Below are 19076 nucleotides of genomic sequence, written 5' to 3'. Positions count from 1 at the left end.
TAGGCCCCCACGTGGAATCGAGGGCAGAGGCCTGGCCCGCCCGACCCCGGCCCAGCTGCCCGCCTTGGCGGGAGCACACCGGACCCTTCCCACCAGGGACCCAGCCCGGCCCCGCTCACCTCCGCGTACTTGGCTGGGATGTCGGCTTTCTCGACGCCATAGTGATGTTTGCAGTTGGTGGCCGCGGCGACCTGGAGCACGACCTGGCCCACGCCTTTGGGCAGAGACACGCGTGAGCGGCTGGCATGGAGGACGCCCCAGGGGCCGGGCCCGCAGAGCTCCCACGCGGGGCCGGCCGTCACCAGGCCTCCTGGCCATCCCTGGACGCCACCCTGGCCCCCATGCCCGAAGCTGCTTGGGTCCTGGGCCTGACAGAGACCCGAGGGACGGCTGCCTGCCCCCTGCCTCAGCACGGCCAGGCCTGCCCGGCACCACGCAGCAGGCCCACGTCACTGGGGTGGGGGCACCGCAGGCACAGGTGCGTGGACAGGCGTGCCCGAGTCCCCGACGGCCCAGGTTAGCAAGGAGGCGGCAGAGACGCTGGTGTCGCCCAGAGCACCCGTCCCAGCCTCCACCCGGGTCAGGGTGCCGGCTGCTCCCCCGGCGAGGGCCGGCCCCTCACAGAAGGGCTGCGGGGACCTGAGCAGCACCCTTCCCACCTGGGCCTCTGCCGTGAGGACGCGGGAGGGCAGACCCGCGGCCCGCCCCCTCCCAGAATGCCCGTTTCCCGGAAGACGCTGCGCGCGCTCGGGCCAGGCCCTGGCGCCGGCTGATGGCAGAGCCGTGAGCCTCTCTGCCCGGGGAGCCCCCGAGAGCCCACCGGGCTGTGAGCGCGGGAACGGGTGGGGGCGGCTGCCCCTCGCGGCTCAGGGCGGCCTGCGCGGAGATGGACGGCCGGGGGCAGCGCTCACCGCTGCCCAGGTCCACGAAGAGGTCGTCCTCCGTCATCTTGATCTCGTCGATCATCTGGGCCACCAGGTCGAAGGAGGTCTCGCCGTACACCTCGGGCGAGAAGGGCTCGTAGTTGTTGAGCTTCTCGGGGTCGCTCACCGAGTGGTTGTACACCTGCTGCAGGATGTGCCGCAGCAGCCCGGTGGACGGCCGCGTGTTCAGCTTCATGGGCTGGGTGGTGCCCTTCCACTAGGGGACACGGGGACACGGGGACGCGTCGTCACACGCCACAGGCGGCCCCACCGTGCAAGGGGGCACCCACGGGGGAAGGGCCAACAGGCTACGTCCTCCAAGAAGTGGACGACACAGGAACCCCTCCTGGCCCGGCCCCGGCCCCGGGCACCAGCTCACAGGCCGCCTGCCCCTGCCCCTGCCCCGGGCACCAGCTCACAGGCCGCCTGCCCCTGCCCCTGCCCCGGGCACCAGCTCACAGGCCACCTGGCCCTGCCCCGGCCCCGGGCACCAGCTCACAGGCCGCCTGCCCCTGCCCCGGGCACCAGCTCACAGGCCACCTGGCCCTGCCCCTGCCCCGGGAGCCAGCTCACAGGCCGCCTGGCCCTGCCCCGGGCACCAGCTCACAGGCCGCCTGCCCCTGCCCCTGCCCCGGGCACCAGCTCACAGGCCGCCTGGCCCTGCCCCTGCCCCGGGCACCAGCTCACAGGCCGCCTGCCCCGGGCACCAGCTCACAGGCCGCCTGCCCCTGCCCCTGCCCCGGGCGCCAGCTCACAGGCCACCTGGCCCAGGCCCGGGCTGCAGCACGAGGCTCAGAAAGGCTGTGCTGAGTGGCGTCCACTAGGACAGGAAGTCGGCTGAGACCACAGGAAGTGGTCAGGGGAGGGCTTGCACAGCAGGCCCCTGGCAGCCTAGCGCTCACGCCCTGTGCCTGGTGCACAAACCCTCGCTCAGCCAACCAGAGCCTAGGACACAGGTCCCTCCTGGTGGCACCACGGTCAGGGCCCGGGGCCCGGTGCTCCGACTCCAGTCCTTGAGGGAGTCGGCGCCACCCCAGATTCCCCTGCAGGACTTTAACCCCCCGCAGCGCTGCACCGGGGTTGCGCCGGCTGCAGAGGGCCCCACAGCCGGAGAGACGGGCCCCCGCTCTGCCGGGGTGCTGCCCCTGGGCAGCTGAGGCCTCACGCCCCAGGACACGCTCCCTGGCTGCCCCAGTGCCAGGAGCCAACAAAGACCCCAACCTTCACTGCCTGACCTGCTCCAGGGACGAGCCCTCCCCCCACCCCGCCACAGGCAGCAGCAGGCGAGGGCGGCCAGCGGGCCTGAGAGGGGCTGCACGGGCTGGGCGGGGGCAGGGGTCTGAGAGGGGCCGCACGGGCTGGGCGGGGGCAGCAGGCCTGAGAGGGGCCGCACAGGCTGGGCGGGGGGCAGGGGTCTGAGAGGGGCCGCATGGGCTGGGCAGGGGGCAGCAGGCCTGAGAGGGGCCGCACGGGCTGGGTGGGTGGGGGCAGGGGTCTGAGAGGGGGGCAGGGGCCCCCAGTGTCTCGGCACCACCGGCTGGGGAGGGACGGGGCAGGCGCAGCACCCCAGAGCAGGCGCTCCCGGGAGGCACCGTCCCAGCCGGCTGCGGTCTGAGGCCAGGACGGCGCAGCAGGCAGCCCGGGCGCACGCCGCTGCCCGAGGGCCAGTGTGCAGGGACCCGGCCCGCGGGCTGGCTGCAGGCCAGGGGCACCTACCAGCTGGTGGATGCTGTCGATGGCGCGGTTGTACTTGTCACACAGCCTCTGCATGCTCTCAAAGCTGGAACGGCAAGGGGAGGGCGCTGGCACGCAACACGCAACACGCAACACGCACCACGCAACACAGCAGGCCCACGGGGAGGGCGCTGGCACGCAACACAACACACAACACGCAACACAGCAGGCCCACGGGGAGGGCGCTCACACACACACACACAGCACAGCAGGCCCACGGGGAGGGCTCACACACACACACACACACACAGCACAGCAGGCCCACGGGGAGGGCTCACACACACACACACACACACAACACAGCAGGCCCACGGGGAGGGCTCACACACACACACACACACAGCACAGCAGGCCCACGGGGAGGGCTCACACACACACACACAGCACAGCAGGCCCACGGGGAGGGCTCACACACACACACACACACACAGCACAGCAGGCCCACGGGGAGGGCTCACACACACACACACACACACACACAGCAGGCCCACGGGGAGGGCGCACACACACACACACACAGCACAGCAGGCCCACGGGGAGGGCGCTCACACACACACACACACACACAGCACAGCAGGCCCACGGGGAGGGCTCACACACACACACACACACACACAGCACAGCAGGCCCACGGGGAGGGCTCACACACACACACACAGCACAGCAGGCCCACGGGGAGGGCTCACACACACACACACACACAGCACAGCACAGCAGGCCCACGGGGAGGGCTCACACACACACACAACACACAGCACAGCAGGCCCACGGGGAGGGCTCACACACACACACACACACACACAGCAGGCCCACGGGGAGGGCTCACACACACACACACACAGCACAGCAGGCCCACGGGGAGGGCTCACACACACACACACAGCACAGCAGGCCCACGGGGAGGGCTCACACACACACACACACACAGCACAGCAGGCCCACGGGGAGGGCTCACACACACACACACACACACACAGCACAGCAGGCCCACGGGGAGGGCTCACACACACACACACACACACAACACAGCAGGCCCACGGGGAGGGCTCACACACACACACACAGCACAGCAGGCCCACGGGGAGGGCTCACACACACACACACACAGCACAGCAGGCCCACGGGGAGGGCTCACACACACACACACACACACAGCACAGCAGGCCCACGGGGAGGGCTCACACACACACACACACAGCACAGCAGGCCCACGGGGAGGGCTCACACACACACACACACACACACAACACAGCAGGCCCACGGGGAGGGCTCACACACACACACACACACACAACACAGCAGGCCCACGGGGAGGGCTCACACACACACACACACAGCACAGCAGGCCCACGGGGAGGGCGCTCACACACACACACACAGCACAGCAGGCCCACGGGGAGGGCTCACACACACACACACAGCACAGCAGGCCCACGGGGAGGGCGCTCACACACACACACACACACACAGCACAGCAGGCCCACGGGGAGGGCTCACACACACACACACACACACAGCACAGCAGGCCCACGGGGAGGGCTCACACACACACACACACACACAGCACAGCAGGCCCACGGGGAGGGCTCACACACACACACACACACACACAGCACAGCAGGCCCACGGGGAGGGCTCACACACACACACACACAGCACAGCAGGCCCACGGGGAGGGCTCACACACACACACACACACACAACACAGCAGGCCCACGGGGAGGGCTCACACACACACACACACACACACACACACACAGCAGGCCCACGGGGAGGGCGCTCACACACACACACAGCACAGCAGGCCCACGGGGAGGGCTCACACACACACACACACAGCACAGCACAGCAGGCCCACGGGGAGGGCTCACACACACACACACAGCACAGCAGGCCCACGGGGAGGGCGCTCACACACACACACACACACACAGCACAGCAGGCCCACGGGGAGGGCTCACACACACACACACAGCACAGCAGGCCCACGGGGAGGGCTCACACACACACACACACACACACACAGCAGGCCCATGGGGAGGGCTCACACACACACACACAGCACAGCAGGCCCACGGGGAGGGCTCACACACACACACACACACAGCACAGCAGGCCCACGGGGAGGGCTCACACACACACACACAGCACAGCAGGCCCACGGGGAGGGCTCACACACACACACACACACACAGCACAGCAGGCCCACGGGGAGGGCTCACACACACACACACAGCACAGCAGGCCCACGGGGAGGGCTCACACACACACACACACACAGCAGGCCCACGGGGAGGGCTCACACACACACACACACACACACACAGCAGGCCCATGGGGAGGGCTCACACACACACACACACACACACACAGCACAGCAGGCCCACGGGGAGGGCTCACACACACACACACACACAGCACAGCAGGCCCACGGGGAGGGCTCACACACACACACACACACAGCACAGCAGGCCCACGGGGAGGGCTCACACACACACACACACACAACACAGCAGGCCCACGGGGAGGGCGCTCACACACACACACAGCACAGCAGGCCCACGGGGAGGGCTCACACACACACACACACACAGCACAGCAGGCCCACGGGGAGGGCGCTCACACACACACACACACACACACAACACAGCAGGGCCCGCGCCCTGCGCCCGCAGCCCCTGGCCAGCGGGAGCCTGAGGTCCCCCCATGGACGACGAGGCCGGGCCCTGGTCCCTGGGCTGAGCACCTCCCTCGCGGGCAGTGGCGGTCCAGGCCCTTGGCCAAACCCGAGACGAGACAGGCTCCACACGGCGGGCTGAGGGCGCCCCCCCCGGGCCTGCACCTGACAGAGCCCACGTGGGCGAGCCGGGGCAGCCTAGCGGGTCCCCAGCCCCGGAGGCCGGCAGCCGTCGGCCGAGGCCGTCAGACACGAGCGGCGAGTGTGGGACACGGAAGAGGGCGTGCCCACGAGGCGAGCTTTGCTTTATCTACGTGAGTCAGAGACAGAGACAGACAGAACGCCCACCCACGCTGGCTCACTCCCCAGACCCCCAACAGCCAGGGCTGGGCCAGGCGGAAGCCAGGAGCCGGGCGCTCCAAGCAGGTCCCCGCGCGGCGCGAGGGCTCAGGCCTTTGGTGCCGCGCTGAGCTGCGCGTGGACCGGAAGCGGGAGGCAGGGCCGCACCCAGACACGCGCAGCCGGGACGCACCTGCTGTGACCCCACGGCACGGACCGGCCCTTTAATGTCAGGTCTTCCCCTCTGGCTCTTCAACACGTGCATGTCCACCCCTGGACAGCCCTCCCGCGGGGCCAGTCACCTGCCCGGCCCCCAGAGGACCCAGCGATGCACAATCGACTGTGTGCCGCCAGCACGGCAGGAAGCGGCTGGCCACGGTGCCCCGTGTCCCGGTGGGTACCGCCCAGGGGGTGGCCCGTGGGTGACCAGGGCCCAGAAGATACTCAGGGCGGCAGGTGAATGACCGGCCCCCGCCAGCACGGAGGCCGCGTGGCCACTCCCCGCAGCGGCGGCCGGGAACAGCAAGCGGCAGAGGCAGAGAGCCGGCGCCACGAGGAGCCGTGCAGGGTGAGGACGGGAGGGACGGCAAGGGGCAGGAAGCCGCAGCCCTGGGTCCGTCCGTCCCTCAGACGCCAGGACACAGTGACCGGGCAGTGGGTGGCGCCCTCCACAGCGCGCGAGGGCCGGCCCCGTCCTGGTTTCTCGGTTCTCACAGCCTGCCTTCGACGGCACCAATGGGCCGCACTCCAGCCTCGAGGCCCTGGCCGGCTTTCCAGGGAGGGACCCACAGAGGCCGACGGGGGCTGCACTCCGCCGGCCGCCCACTCCCTGCCAGCACCTTGGTGTGCAGGGAGGCCCCAACATCCTGCCAGTGGGGGCTGGGCTGCTGAGCCCCGGTCGGGGGCGAGGGTCAGTGCAGCCAGGCCCGGGGGCCGCGTGGGGACGTGAAGGGCACCCGGGTGACCACGCGGCCAGCACTGACCCCCCCGAGGGCCTGACCCCGTGATGGACTGAGGGACACACAGGGCGGGTTCCGCCAGGGCCATCGGCGCCTGTGCACAGCCCGCGGCTCCGCTTCGGAACCAGCTCCGTCCTCACGCGTCAGGGAGGCGGTGGAGGGCGGCCCAGGACGCGGAGACCCGGACGGAGCTCCCGGCTCCCGGCTCCGCCTGGCCCAGACCTACCTGATGCCATTTGGGAAGTGGACCAGGTGGAAGATCTCTCTCTCTGTCTGCCTTTCAAATAAATAAATAAATGAATCTTTAAAATAAGGAAAAGAAATACACGAGTGTGGGGAGGGCGCTGCAGCGCAGCAGGCGAAACTGCGGCTTGGACAACTGCACCCCACGTAGCGGCGGCAGTGCCCACGGCTCCCGGCCCGTCCCTGACCTGCACACGCCCAGTGCCCACGGCTCCCGGCCCCGTCCCTGTCTCGTGCACACACCCAGTGCCCACGGCTCCCGGCCCCGTCCCTGTCTCGTGCACACGCCCAGTGCCCACGGCTCCCGGCCCCGTCCCTGACCTGCACACGCCCAGTGCCCACGGCTCCCGGCCCGTCCCTGTCTCGTGCACACGCCCAGTGCCCACGGCTCCCGGCCCCGTCCCTGACCTGCACACGCCCAGTGCCCACAACTCCCGGGCCCGTCCCTGACCTGCACACGCCCAGTGCCCACGGCTCCCGGCTGGCCACTCCCTAACGTGCACACGCCCAGTGCCCACGGCTCCCGGCCCCGTCCCTGTCTCGTGCACACGCCCAGTGCCCACGGCTCCCGGCCCCGTCCCTGACCTGCACACGCCCAGTGCCCACGGCTCCCGGCCCCGTCCCTAACCTGCACACGCCCAGTGCCCACGGCTCCCGGCCCGTCCCTGACCTGCACACGCCCAGTGCCCACGGCTCCCGGCCCCGTCCCTAACGTGCACACACCCAGTGCCCACGGCTCCCGGCCCCGTCCCTGTCTCGTGCACACGCCCAGTGCCCACGGCTCCTGGCCCCGTCCCTAACGTGCACACGCCCAGTGCCCACGGCTCCCGGCCAGCCACTCCCTAACGTGCACACACCCAGTGCCCACAGCTCCCAGCCCCATCCCTGTCTCGTGCACACACCCAGTGCCCACGGCTCCCGGCCCCGTCCCTAACGTGCACACGCCCAGTGCCCACGGCTCCCGGCCCCGTCCCTAACGTGCACACGCCCAGTGCCCACGGCTCCCGGCCCGTCCCTAACGTGCACACGCCCAGTGCCCACGGCTCCCGGCCCCGTCCCTGTCTCGTGCACACGCCCAGTGCCCACGGCTCCCGGCCAGCCACTCCCTAACGTGCACACGCCCAGTGCCCACGGCTCCCGGCCCCGTCCCTGTCTCGTGTACACACCCAGTGCCCACGGCTCCCGGCCCCGTCCCTGACCTGCACACGCCCAGTGCCCACGGCTCCCGGCCAGCCACTCCCTAACGTGCACACACCCAGTGCCCACAGCTCCCAGCCCCATCCCTGTCTCGTGCACACACCCAGTGCCCACGGCTCCCGGCCCCGTCCCTAACGTGCACACGCCCAGTGCCCACGGCTCCCGGCCCCGTCCCTAACGTGCACACGCCCAGTGCCCACGGCTCCCGGCCAGCCACTCCCTAACGTGCACACGCCCAGTGCCCACGGCTCCCGGCCCCGTCCCTGTCTCGTGCACACGCCCAGTGCCCACGGCTCCCGGCCCCGTCCCTGTCTCGTGCACACGCCCAGTGCCCACGGCTCCCGGCCCCGTCCCTGTCTCGTGCACACGCCCAGTGCCCACGGCTCCCGGCCCCGTCCCTGTCTCGTGAACCTGAGACGCGGCAGTGATGGTCAGTGCCCGGGCCCCTGCTACCCACGGTGTTACACGATCGTGTTTGGGGCCTCGGCTTTGGCCTTGCCCAGCCCTGGCCATTGTGGGCTTTGGTGACTGAAAACAGAGCCCCCCCCCCCCCAGCCCTCTGCTTGTCAAGTAGATAAAGGCAAACATTAAAAATTAAAAGAAAAAAAAAGGAAGAGAGAACAACCCAGGCGTGAGCTTCGTCTCTGCCAACCCCGCGGCGTCTTGGGCTGCAGGCACGGCTCCTGGCTGAGGCAGAGACCCCTGCAGGGGCTGGACCCCAGGAAGCCGGGCCTGACGGGCCTGGGGCTTCTGCTGCTCTGGGGACGGGAGAGCCGCGTGAATCACCAGCCAGGCCAGCTCACAGAAAGCCCCAGCTCCGGGGCCTGCACGCTGACACCCACAGCCGCGCGGGGCAGGTCCCGCAGGACAGCAGCCTCCGTGATGGCCCGGTCACTGCCGCCAGGCTTCCCTGGGGACAGCGGGCCCCGCCCGGCAGGGGTGGACACAGCCTGACCGCCTTCTGGGGGCCGCAGGCCTGCCCGCGGTAAGGAGCCCAGGCCGGGGGGGCCGGAGGCCGGGTGAGCAGAGAGCGGGGCCTCGCAGGTACGGCGGGACAGCCGGAGCTGAGGGAGGCAGACGGGCAGCGAGTCGGGGCGAGGGGAAAGGCAGCAGGGCCGCCAACACGGGTCCAGCCGCAGGCTCCAGGGAGCCCCCACACCAGTGCCCGCCCCACCCCGACTCCGCCGAGACCCCGGGGCTGCCAGGAGGCAGCGGGGCTGGGCCAGGGCCGCCGACCTGACCCCGGAACGGCAGGGATGCGGGCAGCGGGTGGCCACTCGCCGGCTATAAAAAGAGCCACTACCGACCACGAGAGCCCGGCGGGAGGGGGGCCCTGCCCGTCTGGCGCGCGTCCCCAGCAGGGTGCCGGCGTCGCTCCTCGTGGCTCCGCACTGCGCCCAGGCCCCTTACCTCTTGGTGTCGTAGTCGATCAGGACGTAGTTCTCCATGGCGAGCTTGAGGTCCGGGATCTCCTCACAGACCCACCTGCAACACACAGCGCTCAGCACGGCGGCCACAGACGGGCACGGGCGGGACAGCGCTCAGCACGGCGGCCACAGACGGGCACGCGCGGGACAGCGCTCAGCACGGCCAGGCCACAGCCACGCAAACAGAAACCACAGACGCGGACATTGCTGCTTGGGGTTCCTGCACCTGACAGGTCCCGGCTCTGCTTGTTTTAAGATTTATTTGAAAGTCAGACTTAGAGAGAGAGGGGGAGAGAGCAAGGGAGAGCGCTTCCATCGCTGGGTCACTCCCCAATCGGCTGCAACGGCGGGAGCTGCGCCGATCCGAATCCAGGAGCCAGGAGCTCCATCCGGGTCTCCCACGTGGGTGCAGGGCCCCAGCACTTGGCCATCGTCCACTGCTCTCCCAGGCCACAGCAGGGAACTGGACCGGAAGTGGAGCAGCCGGGACTCGAACCGGCGCCCACGTGGGATGCGGCCCTGCAGGCGGCGGCTTCACCCGCTGCACCACAGCGCCGGCCCCAGCTCCGCCTCGGATCCAGCTCCCTGCTGGCGCACCTAAGAAAGCAGTGAAGATGGCCCAGCCCTGACTGTGGCCACTTGGGGAACGGACCAGCAGACGAAGACCTGCCTGTCCCCTCTGTCTCTACTCTGCCTTTGAAAAAACAAAAGGTGGAGAAGGAGAGAAGCGTGCGGGTCGTCACTGGGAGGGGTCGTCACCCGCGCCCCACGGCTGACCGCAGCACGGCACACGGAAACAACTCCTGCGCAGGCACACGCCGCCAAAAGCCGCACACGACGAGAGCTGTGTCCACACTCCCTAACTGAACGCCTTCCACGAAGACGCGCCAGGCCCGTGGCCTCCCCGGGAATCCTCCCAGACGTCTGCACGCGCGCTGACCCTCACGAGCCAGCATCACCTCCATAACCAAGCCAGGGCCTGCGCTGGCCCCGCCCCCCATCCACAGAGGCCCTGGCCCAGGCGGGGGGCTCCTGGCCCCTAGAGAGGCCTACTGTGGACACATCGGGTCAGGCGGGCGGAGGCACCGCCCCGCCACACCCCAGGCCCTCAACCCCTGCTGGGGCCGTCACAGGATGTCATGTGACCAAGACACCTTGCGCAGCCCCGAACGCAAACCCAAGGTGCCGGGAGCAGCGCCCTGGGCCAGGGCGCCGGGTCCGACGATTCGCCTGGGAGCTGCAGGGGCTCTGACCCGAACGGGCCAGGCGCCCGGCCAGCCTGGGACGCCCTGCTCTGCTCGCCAGTGCGGGAGGGAGGGGCGGCGGCGGCCCCCACGGGTGAGCCCGCCCACGGCCCCGCTCCCCAGCAGCTGCGCGACCCCCAGGGAAGCCTCAGCCTGCAGGAGCAGCACGCGGCCAGGCCCCAGCTCCCCCACTCAGCTACCGCTCGCACAGGGCACGCGAGGCCCGGCTGCCCCGGCCGCACGGCACTGCACGCGCCGAGCCTGCCGGCAGCACCCTGCGCAGCGAGCAGCCAGGGCCCGAGTCTGCCACCCTGGGGGCTCGCTGCGCCCCCCCCCCCCGCAGGCCCCCCGCCTCACCTGATGGTCTCGATGATTTCGTGAGCAGCATCGTGGTGTTTGTCCTGGGAAGAGAGAGGCCGTGTTCAGATGCGCGGACCCCACTCTGCGGTCGGGCCGGTGACCCGAGGCGGCCCCTCCAGAGGACGCGGGCACCGGCTTCGCGCCCGCCAACAGGCAGCGAGGGGCCAGGCCCCGAGGATGGGGACCCGCGACGAGCTGTCCCTGGCCGCTCCCCCTCCCACCAGCACCTCGGACCCCGAGCAGGCGACCGCGCCACGGACACAGAGCACAGGTGGAGGCCAGCGGCGCCCGGCCAGGGACTGTGCCCTCTCACCGGCACCACGCAGGTCTGCAATGTGGCCTGGGCTCGTCTCCCACCACAGCCGCGCCTGCTCAACCCAGGGGAACCCAGGAGGAGGAGAACCCAACAGGCACAGAACTCCGGCAGCTCGGCCAAAAGCCCCGGAGAAACGCGCCGGGGTGGCTTCACGGGCCGGCCTCCCTGCCGCGCCGCCTCCTGCTGCCGCCACCACGGCTGCGGGCACAGACGGGCGGACCCAGTGCTGAGCACGCGAGCACGCGGGGCCGCGGCCGCAGTGGACACCGTGCCTGGGAGGCCGGAGGAATGGACGCACCCACAGGGGGCGCAGCCAGGGCCCGGGCAGCACGGGGCGCAGGGGCACAGCGGCCGGGCTCCAGGCTCACTGCCAGTGTGGAGCGACCCTGCGGGTGTGGCGCCGAGTAAGCCAGAGGGGACACCCAGGGCAGACGGCAGGAACGGGCTGGGGGGCTCCGCCTGGGACACCCAACCTCGGCACCTGAGGGACAGCAGGAGGTGGCCACGGCGCCTGCACCCACGTGGGGACCGGATGGAGCTCTGGACTCCCAGCTGCGGCCCGCGGGCGCCGCCTCCCTCTCGCCCAGTTCCTCTTCCAAGTACGTGAACACGATTAACTTCGCTCTAACCCAGACGGTTCTCTCGCAGGACCCACCCTCACCCTCCATTCTCCTCTGAAGCCCCGCACAGACCCACAGCACCCCAGCTCCAGGGAGGCTGAGACCCCCAGACGCACGAAGGCTGGGGGGCGCGACATGGCCAGCACTTGGCCAGCTCTCCCGCCTGCCCACGCCGCGGGGCCGAGCAGCCCTGCCCCGCCTGGCGGCCTCTGGGGAAGCGCCCACCCGACCTCCTGCTGCGAGCAGGATGGAGAACAGGGTCCTCGCACGGAGGCCCTGTGGGGGCACCACGGCGGGGACCCCAGAGACGCGAGGGCAGCGAGTCCTGCCACGTCAAGGCCACACGCAGGCGCGCCCGCCCACCACGCCTGCGCCACACGGGCTCCCTGCAGTCCGGGCGAGGCCGCCGGTAGGGCCGGCGGAAGCGCAGCTGTCGCACACCACCGGCTTGGTGAATGAGCGCATCTTTGTCCAAATCCTTCAAGCCTGCAAAGGCAAAGGCACCCGTCGTCTGGTCTCTCAAGGGAGGACACGAGGGGGCCGGCGCTGTGCCGCAGCGGCTTAATTCCCTGGCCTGAAGCGCCCGCATCCCACAGGGGCGCCTGTTCGAGTCCCGGCTGCTCCTCTTCTGATCCAGCTCTGCTGTGGCCTGAAGATGGCCAAGTGCCTGGGCCCCTGCACCCGCGTGGGAGACCCGATGGAGCTCCTGGCTTCGGATCAGCTCGGCTCCGGCCGCTGCGGCCAACTGGGAGGGACCCAGCGGGTGGAAGACCCCTCTCTCTGCCTCTCCCACCACCCCGTCTCTCCTCTCTCTGTGTAACTCTGACTTTTAATAATAAAAAAGCAAGGCCATGAACCCAGGCTTCAGAACTAGAGACCGAGGGAGGAAAAGGGGTCGATGACGGCACCTCCGAGACCGCAGCTCCTGGCTACCAGGGAGCCGCCAGCGTGCAGCCAGGCTCCCCACAGCTGCCCCAGGGAGCCAGGAACGCGCCAGAACAGCCCCAAAGCAGAGACCCCCCACCCCTGTGACCACCAGCACGGCAGGGACCCCCCACCCCCCACCCCTGTGACCACCAGCACGGCAGGGACCCCCCACCCCCATCCCTGTGACCACCAGCACCGCAGGGACCGCCCACCCCCACCCCTGTGACCACCAGCACCGCAGGGACCCCCCACCCCCATCCCTGCCCCCCGCACAGCAGGGACCCCCCCACCCCCATCCCTGCCCCCGCACGGCAGGGACCCCCCACCCCCACCCCTGTGACCACCAGCACGACAGGGACCCCCCACCCCCACCCCTGTGACCACCAGCAAGGCAGGCACTGCTCTGGCTGAACAAGGACTGTCCCAGCCCCTCAATGACCAATGAGCCTGAAAACGGCAGGGGGTGGGCACGGGGCGGGGCCTAAGTCCAGAGAGGCACGGGGGCGGGGCCTAAGTCCAGAGAGGCGCGGGGGCGGGGCCTAAGTCCAGAGAGGCGCGGGGCAGGGGTGGGCACGGGGCGGGGCCTAAGTCCAGAGAGGCGCGGGGGCGGGGGTGGGCACGGGGCGGGGCCTAAGTCCAGAGAGGCGCGGGGCGGGGGTGGGCACGGGCCCCCATCCCAGCTTCCCTACTCGAGGATCCAGCACCTTAATGGACAGCTGCTCCTGACCTGAGCCCTGGCCCGCTGTCTCCCCTCACTGATCCAAGGGAGCTGGGGAGGACGCCTGTAGCCCCGGACAGCACCACCCTGAACACGAGGGGAAAACGGAATGAAGTCTAGGGCCTGGCGTCCTGGCACAGCGGGTAAACCCACCCCCTGCGGTGCCGGCATCCCACGTGGGCGCAGGTTCGAGTCCCGGCTGCTCCATGTCCCACCCAGCTCCCTGCTGTGGCCTGGGAGAGCAGTGGAGACAGCCCAGGTCCCGGGCGCCTGCCCCCGCGTGGGAGACCCGGAGGGAGCTCCTGGCTTCCGATCAGCTCAGCTCCGGCCGTCGTGGCCATCTGGGGAGTGACCCAGTGGATGGAAGACCTCTCTCTCTCTCTCCTCTCTCTGTGTAACTCTGATTTTCAAATAAATAATAAATCTTTATAAAAGTAAGTTTATTGTGGTGTAAAACCTTTGACGTCTGCGGGGGACTTGTCCCACAGCGCGCGTCTGCCGTGAGCGCCAACAGTTGTCTACCTGAAAGGGAGAGTCAGACAGAGACCTCCACCTGCTGGTCCACCCCAGGCCGCCTGGGCCAGGCCGAGGCCAGGAGCAGACCCGCCCGGTCTCCGCCGGCGCCCACTGCGGCGCGGGTCCCAGGCAGCGCTGAGCCACAGAACAAGATCCCTGCGTCCGGGGGACCCAGCGGCTCGCTCACACACGGGCCAGGGAGAGGCGCACCTGGCCCCGGCCCCGCCCCCGGCCCCGCCCCCGGGAGGGGCCGGCACACTCCTGGCAGCGCCGCCCAGCTCAGCCCCCACCACAGGCTCCGGGAAGGCGACTCAGCGCGTGGCCTCTGGGCGGCCCTGGCTGGAGCGGGGCTGAGTCACTGCTCGCGGCTCCGCACACACCTGTGAGTCACTGCCCAGCGTGCCCACTCCTCCACGCGGGTGAGTCACAGGAAGGAGGCCGGGCGCCCACTCCCCCTGCTCAGCGCGGTCCTGACCCGCGCTCGCAGCACAAAGCCGCAGCTAAAAATACTCTGCCCGTCTGGCACGCCCCGAGACGGTGACGCCGCCCGACACGGGAGGCCCTGGCAGAGGCCTGGGATGCACGGAGGGACAGGAAGGGACCGGGGGACCCCTCCCGGGCCGGGGAGGGGAGAGGAGGCAGGGGCCGCGGCGGGGCACGGCAGCTGTGCCTCGCAGGAGCGGAGCCCCATGAGCCCCTGGGCCCCAGGCTCCGCCCAGCTGCCGGGTCACACGGGCAGGGCCGGGGGTTCTGCCGGCAGCCACGGGCCACGCGGCGTCCTGGGCCCTCGGCATGCGGCTGGCCGGAGAGGTGCCAGGCACAAACAACCCAGCCGGCTGTGGAATGAGCACGCGCAGGCACACACATGCATGCACACACTGACACCCACACACACACGCTCACACACGCTTGCACACTCACACACACAGAACACTGCACACAGGACTTCGAGACGTCCTCTGCACGCGCGGGAAAGGCGCGCCGCGGAAAGGAGACAGCCCTCGCCTGCGGGCTCCTCCCCACGTGGCCTCAACAGCCCGGGGCCGGCCAGCGGGACGCAGCGGTGCCGCGAGGGTGGCCGCCTCCCGGGCTCAGGAGCCAGGAGCGGGATGGGGAGCAGGGCTCACCCGCGCCCCCGCCCCCGCGGCCTTCTCAACGGGCACACGGGTGCGCATCTGGAAGGCGCTACAGAGGGAGGGAGCGCTCCTGTCCATTCCTTCTCGCCTGGGGGCCGCGGGGCGGGGCCAGTCCAGAGCCAGGAGCCTCCCAGGGTGGGGGCCCCCCTGCCGCCTGCCAGGTGAGCACCAGCAGGGAGCCGGATGGGAAGTGGGTGGCACGCACACGGGACGCCACCGCGCGGTGGCTTCGGCACCGTGGACACCCAGGGCCGAGGTCCACGTCAAGACGGTAGCGTCTCAGCTGTGCCGGGTCAACGAGGTGTCGGGAGCCCGTCCACGTGCGGGCACGTCCGTGGTGCCACCTCGCGGCCCTGACCCTGCGCCATGGCCGGGGGCGCACATCTTCCGCCACCAGGGGTCAGGCTTCGTCCCCACACCAGCATCCGTGCGGGCACCGGTTCCCGTCCCGGCTGCTCCTCCAATCCCGCTCCCTGCTCACGGCCTGGGAGAAGCAGACGACCCGAGTGCTGGGGCCCTGCAGCCATGCGGCAACCCTGGCTTTGACCTGGTCCAGCGCCGGCCACGGCAGCCATCTGGGGGGTGACCCAGCAGAGGGAGGGTCTCTCTCCCTGTAACTCTCTCAACACAAACAAGTCAATATTGTTTTATTATTATTTGACAGGCAGAGTGGACAGTGAGAGAGAGGCAGAGAGAAAGGTCCTCCTTCCGTTGGTTCCCCCTCCAATGGCCGCCGCGGCCGGTGTACCGCGCTGATCCGAAGCCAGGTGCTTCTCCTGGTCTCCCATGGGGTGCAGGGCCCAAGCACCTGGGCCATCCTCCACTGCACTCCCGGGTCACAGCAGAGAGCTGGCCTGGAAGAGGGGCAACCGGGACAGAATCCGGCGCCCCAACCGAGACTAGAACCCGGGGTGCCGGCGCCGCAAGGCGGAGGATGAGCCTAGTGAGCCGCGGGGCCGGCCAACATTTTTTTAATTGGAAAAAAAGGGGGGCAGCAGGGCACCCCAGAGCCGGCCCTGCACTTCGGCTCCAGCTCCCAGCCCCGCGCCACCCACACTGGAGACCCAGTAGTTTCTGCTCCCGGCCCAGCCTGTCAGCCCTGGCTGTGGGCACCAGGGAGAGCCGACGGGCAGCCGCAAGTCCCCTCTGGCTCCTGGGGGGGGGGCGCCCCGCAGCCCCTGGCTCCTGGGCTCGCACGCTCACCCCTGCAGGGAAGGAGGCCCCACAAGCCTGACCCCGAGCGCCTCCGGGTCTCCGCGGGGAACGGCCCGCCCACACAGGCCGCGTGTGTGTGTGTGCGTGTGTGTGTGTGTGTGTGTGTGTGAGAAGGTCATGGCCGCGGGACACTCATCCCGGGTCAGCCCCAGAAATAGGCTCTGAGTCAGGGCAGGGATGGCTCAGCCCGCCCCCGGCCGGCCCAGCTGCACCTCCAGGGAGCAGGGACCCGGCAGGCACAGCTCCGGTGCCCCCCCCCCCCCGCCTGAGTCACTGCGGAGGGCGCCCCAGCCCTCTCCTGCCAGCCAGCAACCCCGTGCACCCCGCACCCCGGAGCCTGTGCCGCCGCAAGCCTAGGCCGCCCCCCCCGACAGCGGGCAGGGGCAGCGTGGGTCTCGTTCTAGCCCCCCCCCCCGGAACTCCACTGGGCCTCCCTGTCCCTTGTGTCCGGCAGGCGCCCCAGTGAACCCTGAACGAGCGGGCGCCTGCCCCAGCCCCGCCCGCCTCACTGGCCACCGCCTGCCACTCACACGCTCTGCGGACTTGAGCACCCGCGGCCCTGCGCGAGGCCCGGGCCAGCGAGGGGCGGCCAGGAGCCACTCAGCCCCGCAGCCGAGGGCAGGGGTCTGCAGCTGGGGGCACGGCTCGGCACAGGCCGGCGGCGCCTCCGGGCCTCTCCCCACCCCAGCTCACAAAGACCCGCCCTGGACGCTGCACCCGTCAGCACCCCCGCGGGGGTGGGCTCAGGGCAGCCAGCGCCACGGGTCAGCCCCGGGCAGGGCAGGCCCATCTGCCTCGGGACTCCGCACCGACCACCAGCGGGGCTGGCTCCCGGCGGCCAGACGCCTGCGCCCCGCAGCCCCGGACAGGGCAAGCGCGGGGTCCCCGCCACCCACGTGGGCAAGCGGCGCAGCCTGGCCCAGCCGCGGGCTGCCGGACATCTGGGGAGGGGGGCCCGACGAAGGGAGGCTCGGTCTCCCCGCCTCGGTCTCTGCCTTTGGAATATTCCCGAAAGTTACAAAAACGAAAAAGAAAGTCCGTAACCCGACGGGGAGGGGGGGGGCCGGACAGGCAGGCTTCCACCTTCCGCCTCGCGCGGCCGGGCACCCGAAGGCGCGCGCGCAGGGGCGCTCCCCGCGCGGGGCCGGGCCAGCAGCCCGCAGGGCGAGCGCCCGCGCGCGCAGGAGGAAGCCTCGCCAGGCCGCCCCTCCTCCTCCTCCTCCTCCCCCTCCTCCTCCTCCTCCTCCTCGCGGCGCCCGCCCCGGCGCGCAAGCCCCGCCCCCGCGTTCCCAGAAACGGACACCGGCCGAGCGCGCGCGGGAGCCCCGGCAGGCCTGTCCCCCCGCGCACCGCCCAGCAGGCCGAGGGGCGCCCCGGGGACGCGCGCCCGCCCAGCGGAACCGCCGCACTCGCGGACGCGCGCCCCGCCGACCGCTGACCGCTGACCCCGGCCCCGCGCGCGCGCCGGCGCCCACCCGGGGCGGCCCCTGCCCAGGCCCGCGCGATGCCCGCCACCCCGCCCAGCGGCGCGGGCCTTGGAAGCCCCTGCCTCGCCGCTGCCCAGGGCCTGCCCCACCGAGGCGGGGGGCGCTGAAGTCCCCACCTGCGGAGGCCCGGGACGCACGGCCCGGCCCGCCCACCCACCCAGCCACGGGGCCCGGCCGGCGCCAGCGCGAAGCCCGCCGAGCCCACTGCGCACCGGGGGACGAGGCGCCCCCCGCCGGGAGGGCGCCGAGACCACGCGGGCCGCGCCCCCGCCGACCACCGGCCCCCGGCCCGCGCGCCGCGGCCCCGCGGGGGTCGCCAACAGCAGTTTGGGGGGTCAAGGCGCCCAAGGGGACCCCCGCGCGCGCGGGGCCCGGCGGGCAGGGGGGCGACACTCACGTAGACCGGCAGAGGCCACGGGTACACGGCGGGCTCGGCCCCCACGGGCGACTTGAGCCTCAGCTCCAGCTTCTCGCCCATGTCGACGCGCGCGGCCGCCGCACCATGCTAGGCGGGCGGTGGGGGAGGGGCGCGGCCGCCGGCGGGAGGGCGGGCGGCGCAGGGCGGGGAGGGCGGGGCGGGAGGCTGAGGGGAGGGGGCCTGGGCTGGGGCTCGGCCGCCGCCGCCGCCGCCGCGCTCCCGTCCGGGCCCCGGCTCCCTCTTTGTGGTCACAGGCCCGGGGCCGCCAGCGCCGCCGCCATCTTGGGCCGGCGTGAGGCGAGCACAATGAGCCGGGGGCCGGGCCGAACCACTCGCCGCGCGGCCGCGGGGGGGGCCCGGCGCGAGGAGGCGGCGCGCGCCCACGGCCCCGCCCGCCGCGCCGCGCGCGCCACCCCCCGGCGCGCCGCCCTGTGGGCTCGCCCGGCGGCGCGAACACACGCCGGCACGCACGCACGCACGCACGCACGCACGCGCGTCCTCGGCTGCCCTAGGCTGCCCCCGCCGGCCGGAAGCGGGAACCCGGGGGAAACCCTTGGGGCGGAGCGGGTGGTTGGCGAGTTCGAGTCCCCGGTCCGCCGTCGGCCGCGTGGGAAACCGCA

The 19076-nt window shown here is 71.1% G+C and overlaps 1 protein-coding gene across 10 annotated transcripts in view; it reads right to left on the bottom strand.

The window, feature by feature from the left end:
* DOT1L (DOT1 like histone lysine methyltransferase) overlaps positions 1-18737 on the bottom strand; it is a 39675-nt gene extending 20938 nt beyond the window's left edge. For 6 of the 10 annotated variants that reach the window (XR_011382815.1, XM_070058550.1, XM_070058551.1 and 3 more), the window contains exons 1-7: positions 18436-18737; positions 11101-11144; positions 9483-9557; positions 6859-6909; positions 2640-2703; positions 912-1140; positions 120-214 (exon numbers count right to left, since the gene is read on the bottom strand). Coding sequence is in view for 9 of the 10 variants with exons in the window: in XM_070058550.1 (XP_069914651.1) it covers positions 120-214; positions 912-1140; positions 2640-2703; positions 6859-6909; positions 9483-9557; positions 11101-11144; positions 18436-18516 (639 nt within the window). In the remaining variant the exon portion in view is untranslated. Of the gene's footprint in view, positions 1-119; positions 215-911; positions 1141-2639; positions 2704-6858; positions 6910-9482; positions 9558-11100; positions 11145-17081; positions 17582-18435 lie in introns of those variants that run through there. The other 4 variants (XM_070058553.1, XM_070058552.1, XM_070058554.1 and 1 more) reach the window with 4 other exon arrangements.
* Between the last annotated feature and the right edge of the window lie 339 nt (positions 18738-19076).

This window comes from Oryctolagus cuniculus, chromosome 16, assembly GCF_964237555.1.
Source record: "Oryctolagus cuniculus chromosome 16, mOryCun1.1, whole genome shotgun sequence".
Lineage (NCBI taxonomy): Eukaryota > Metazoa > Chordata > Mammalia > Lagomorpha > Leporidae > Oryctolagus > Oryctolagus cuniculus.
The sequence above is the reverse complement of the archived record's forward strand: the minus strand, read 5'-3'. Positions and strand labels throughout refer to the sequence as shown.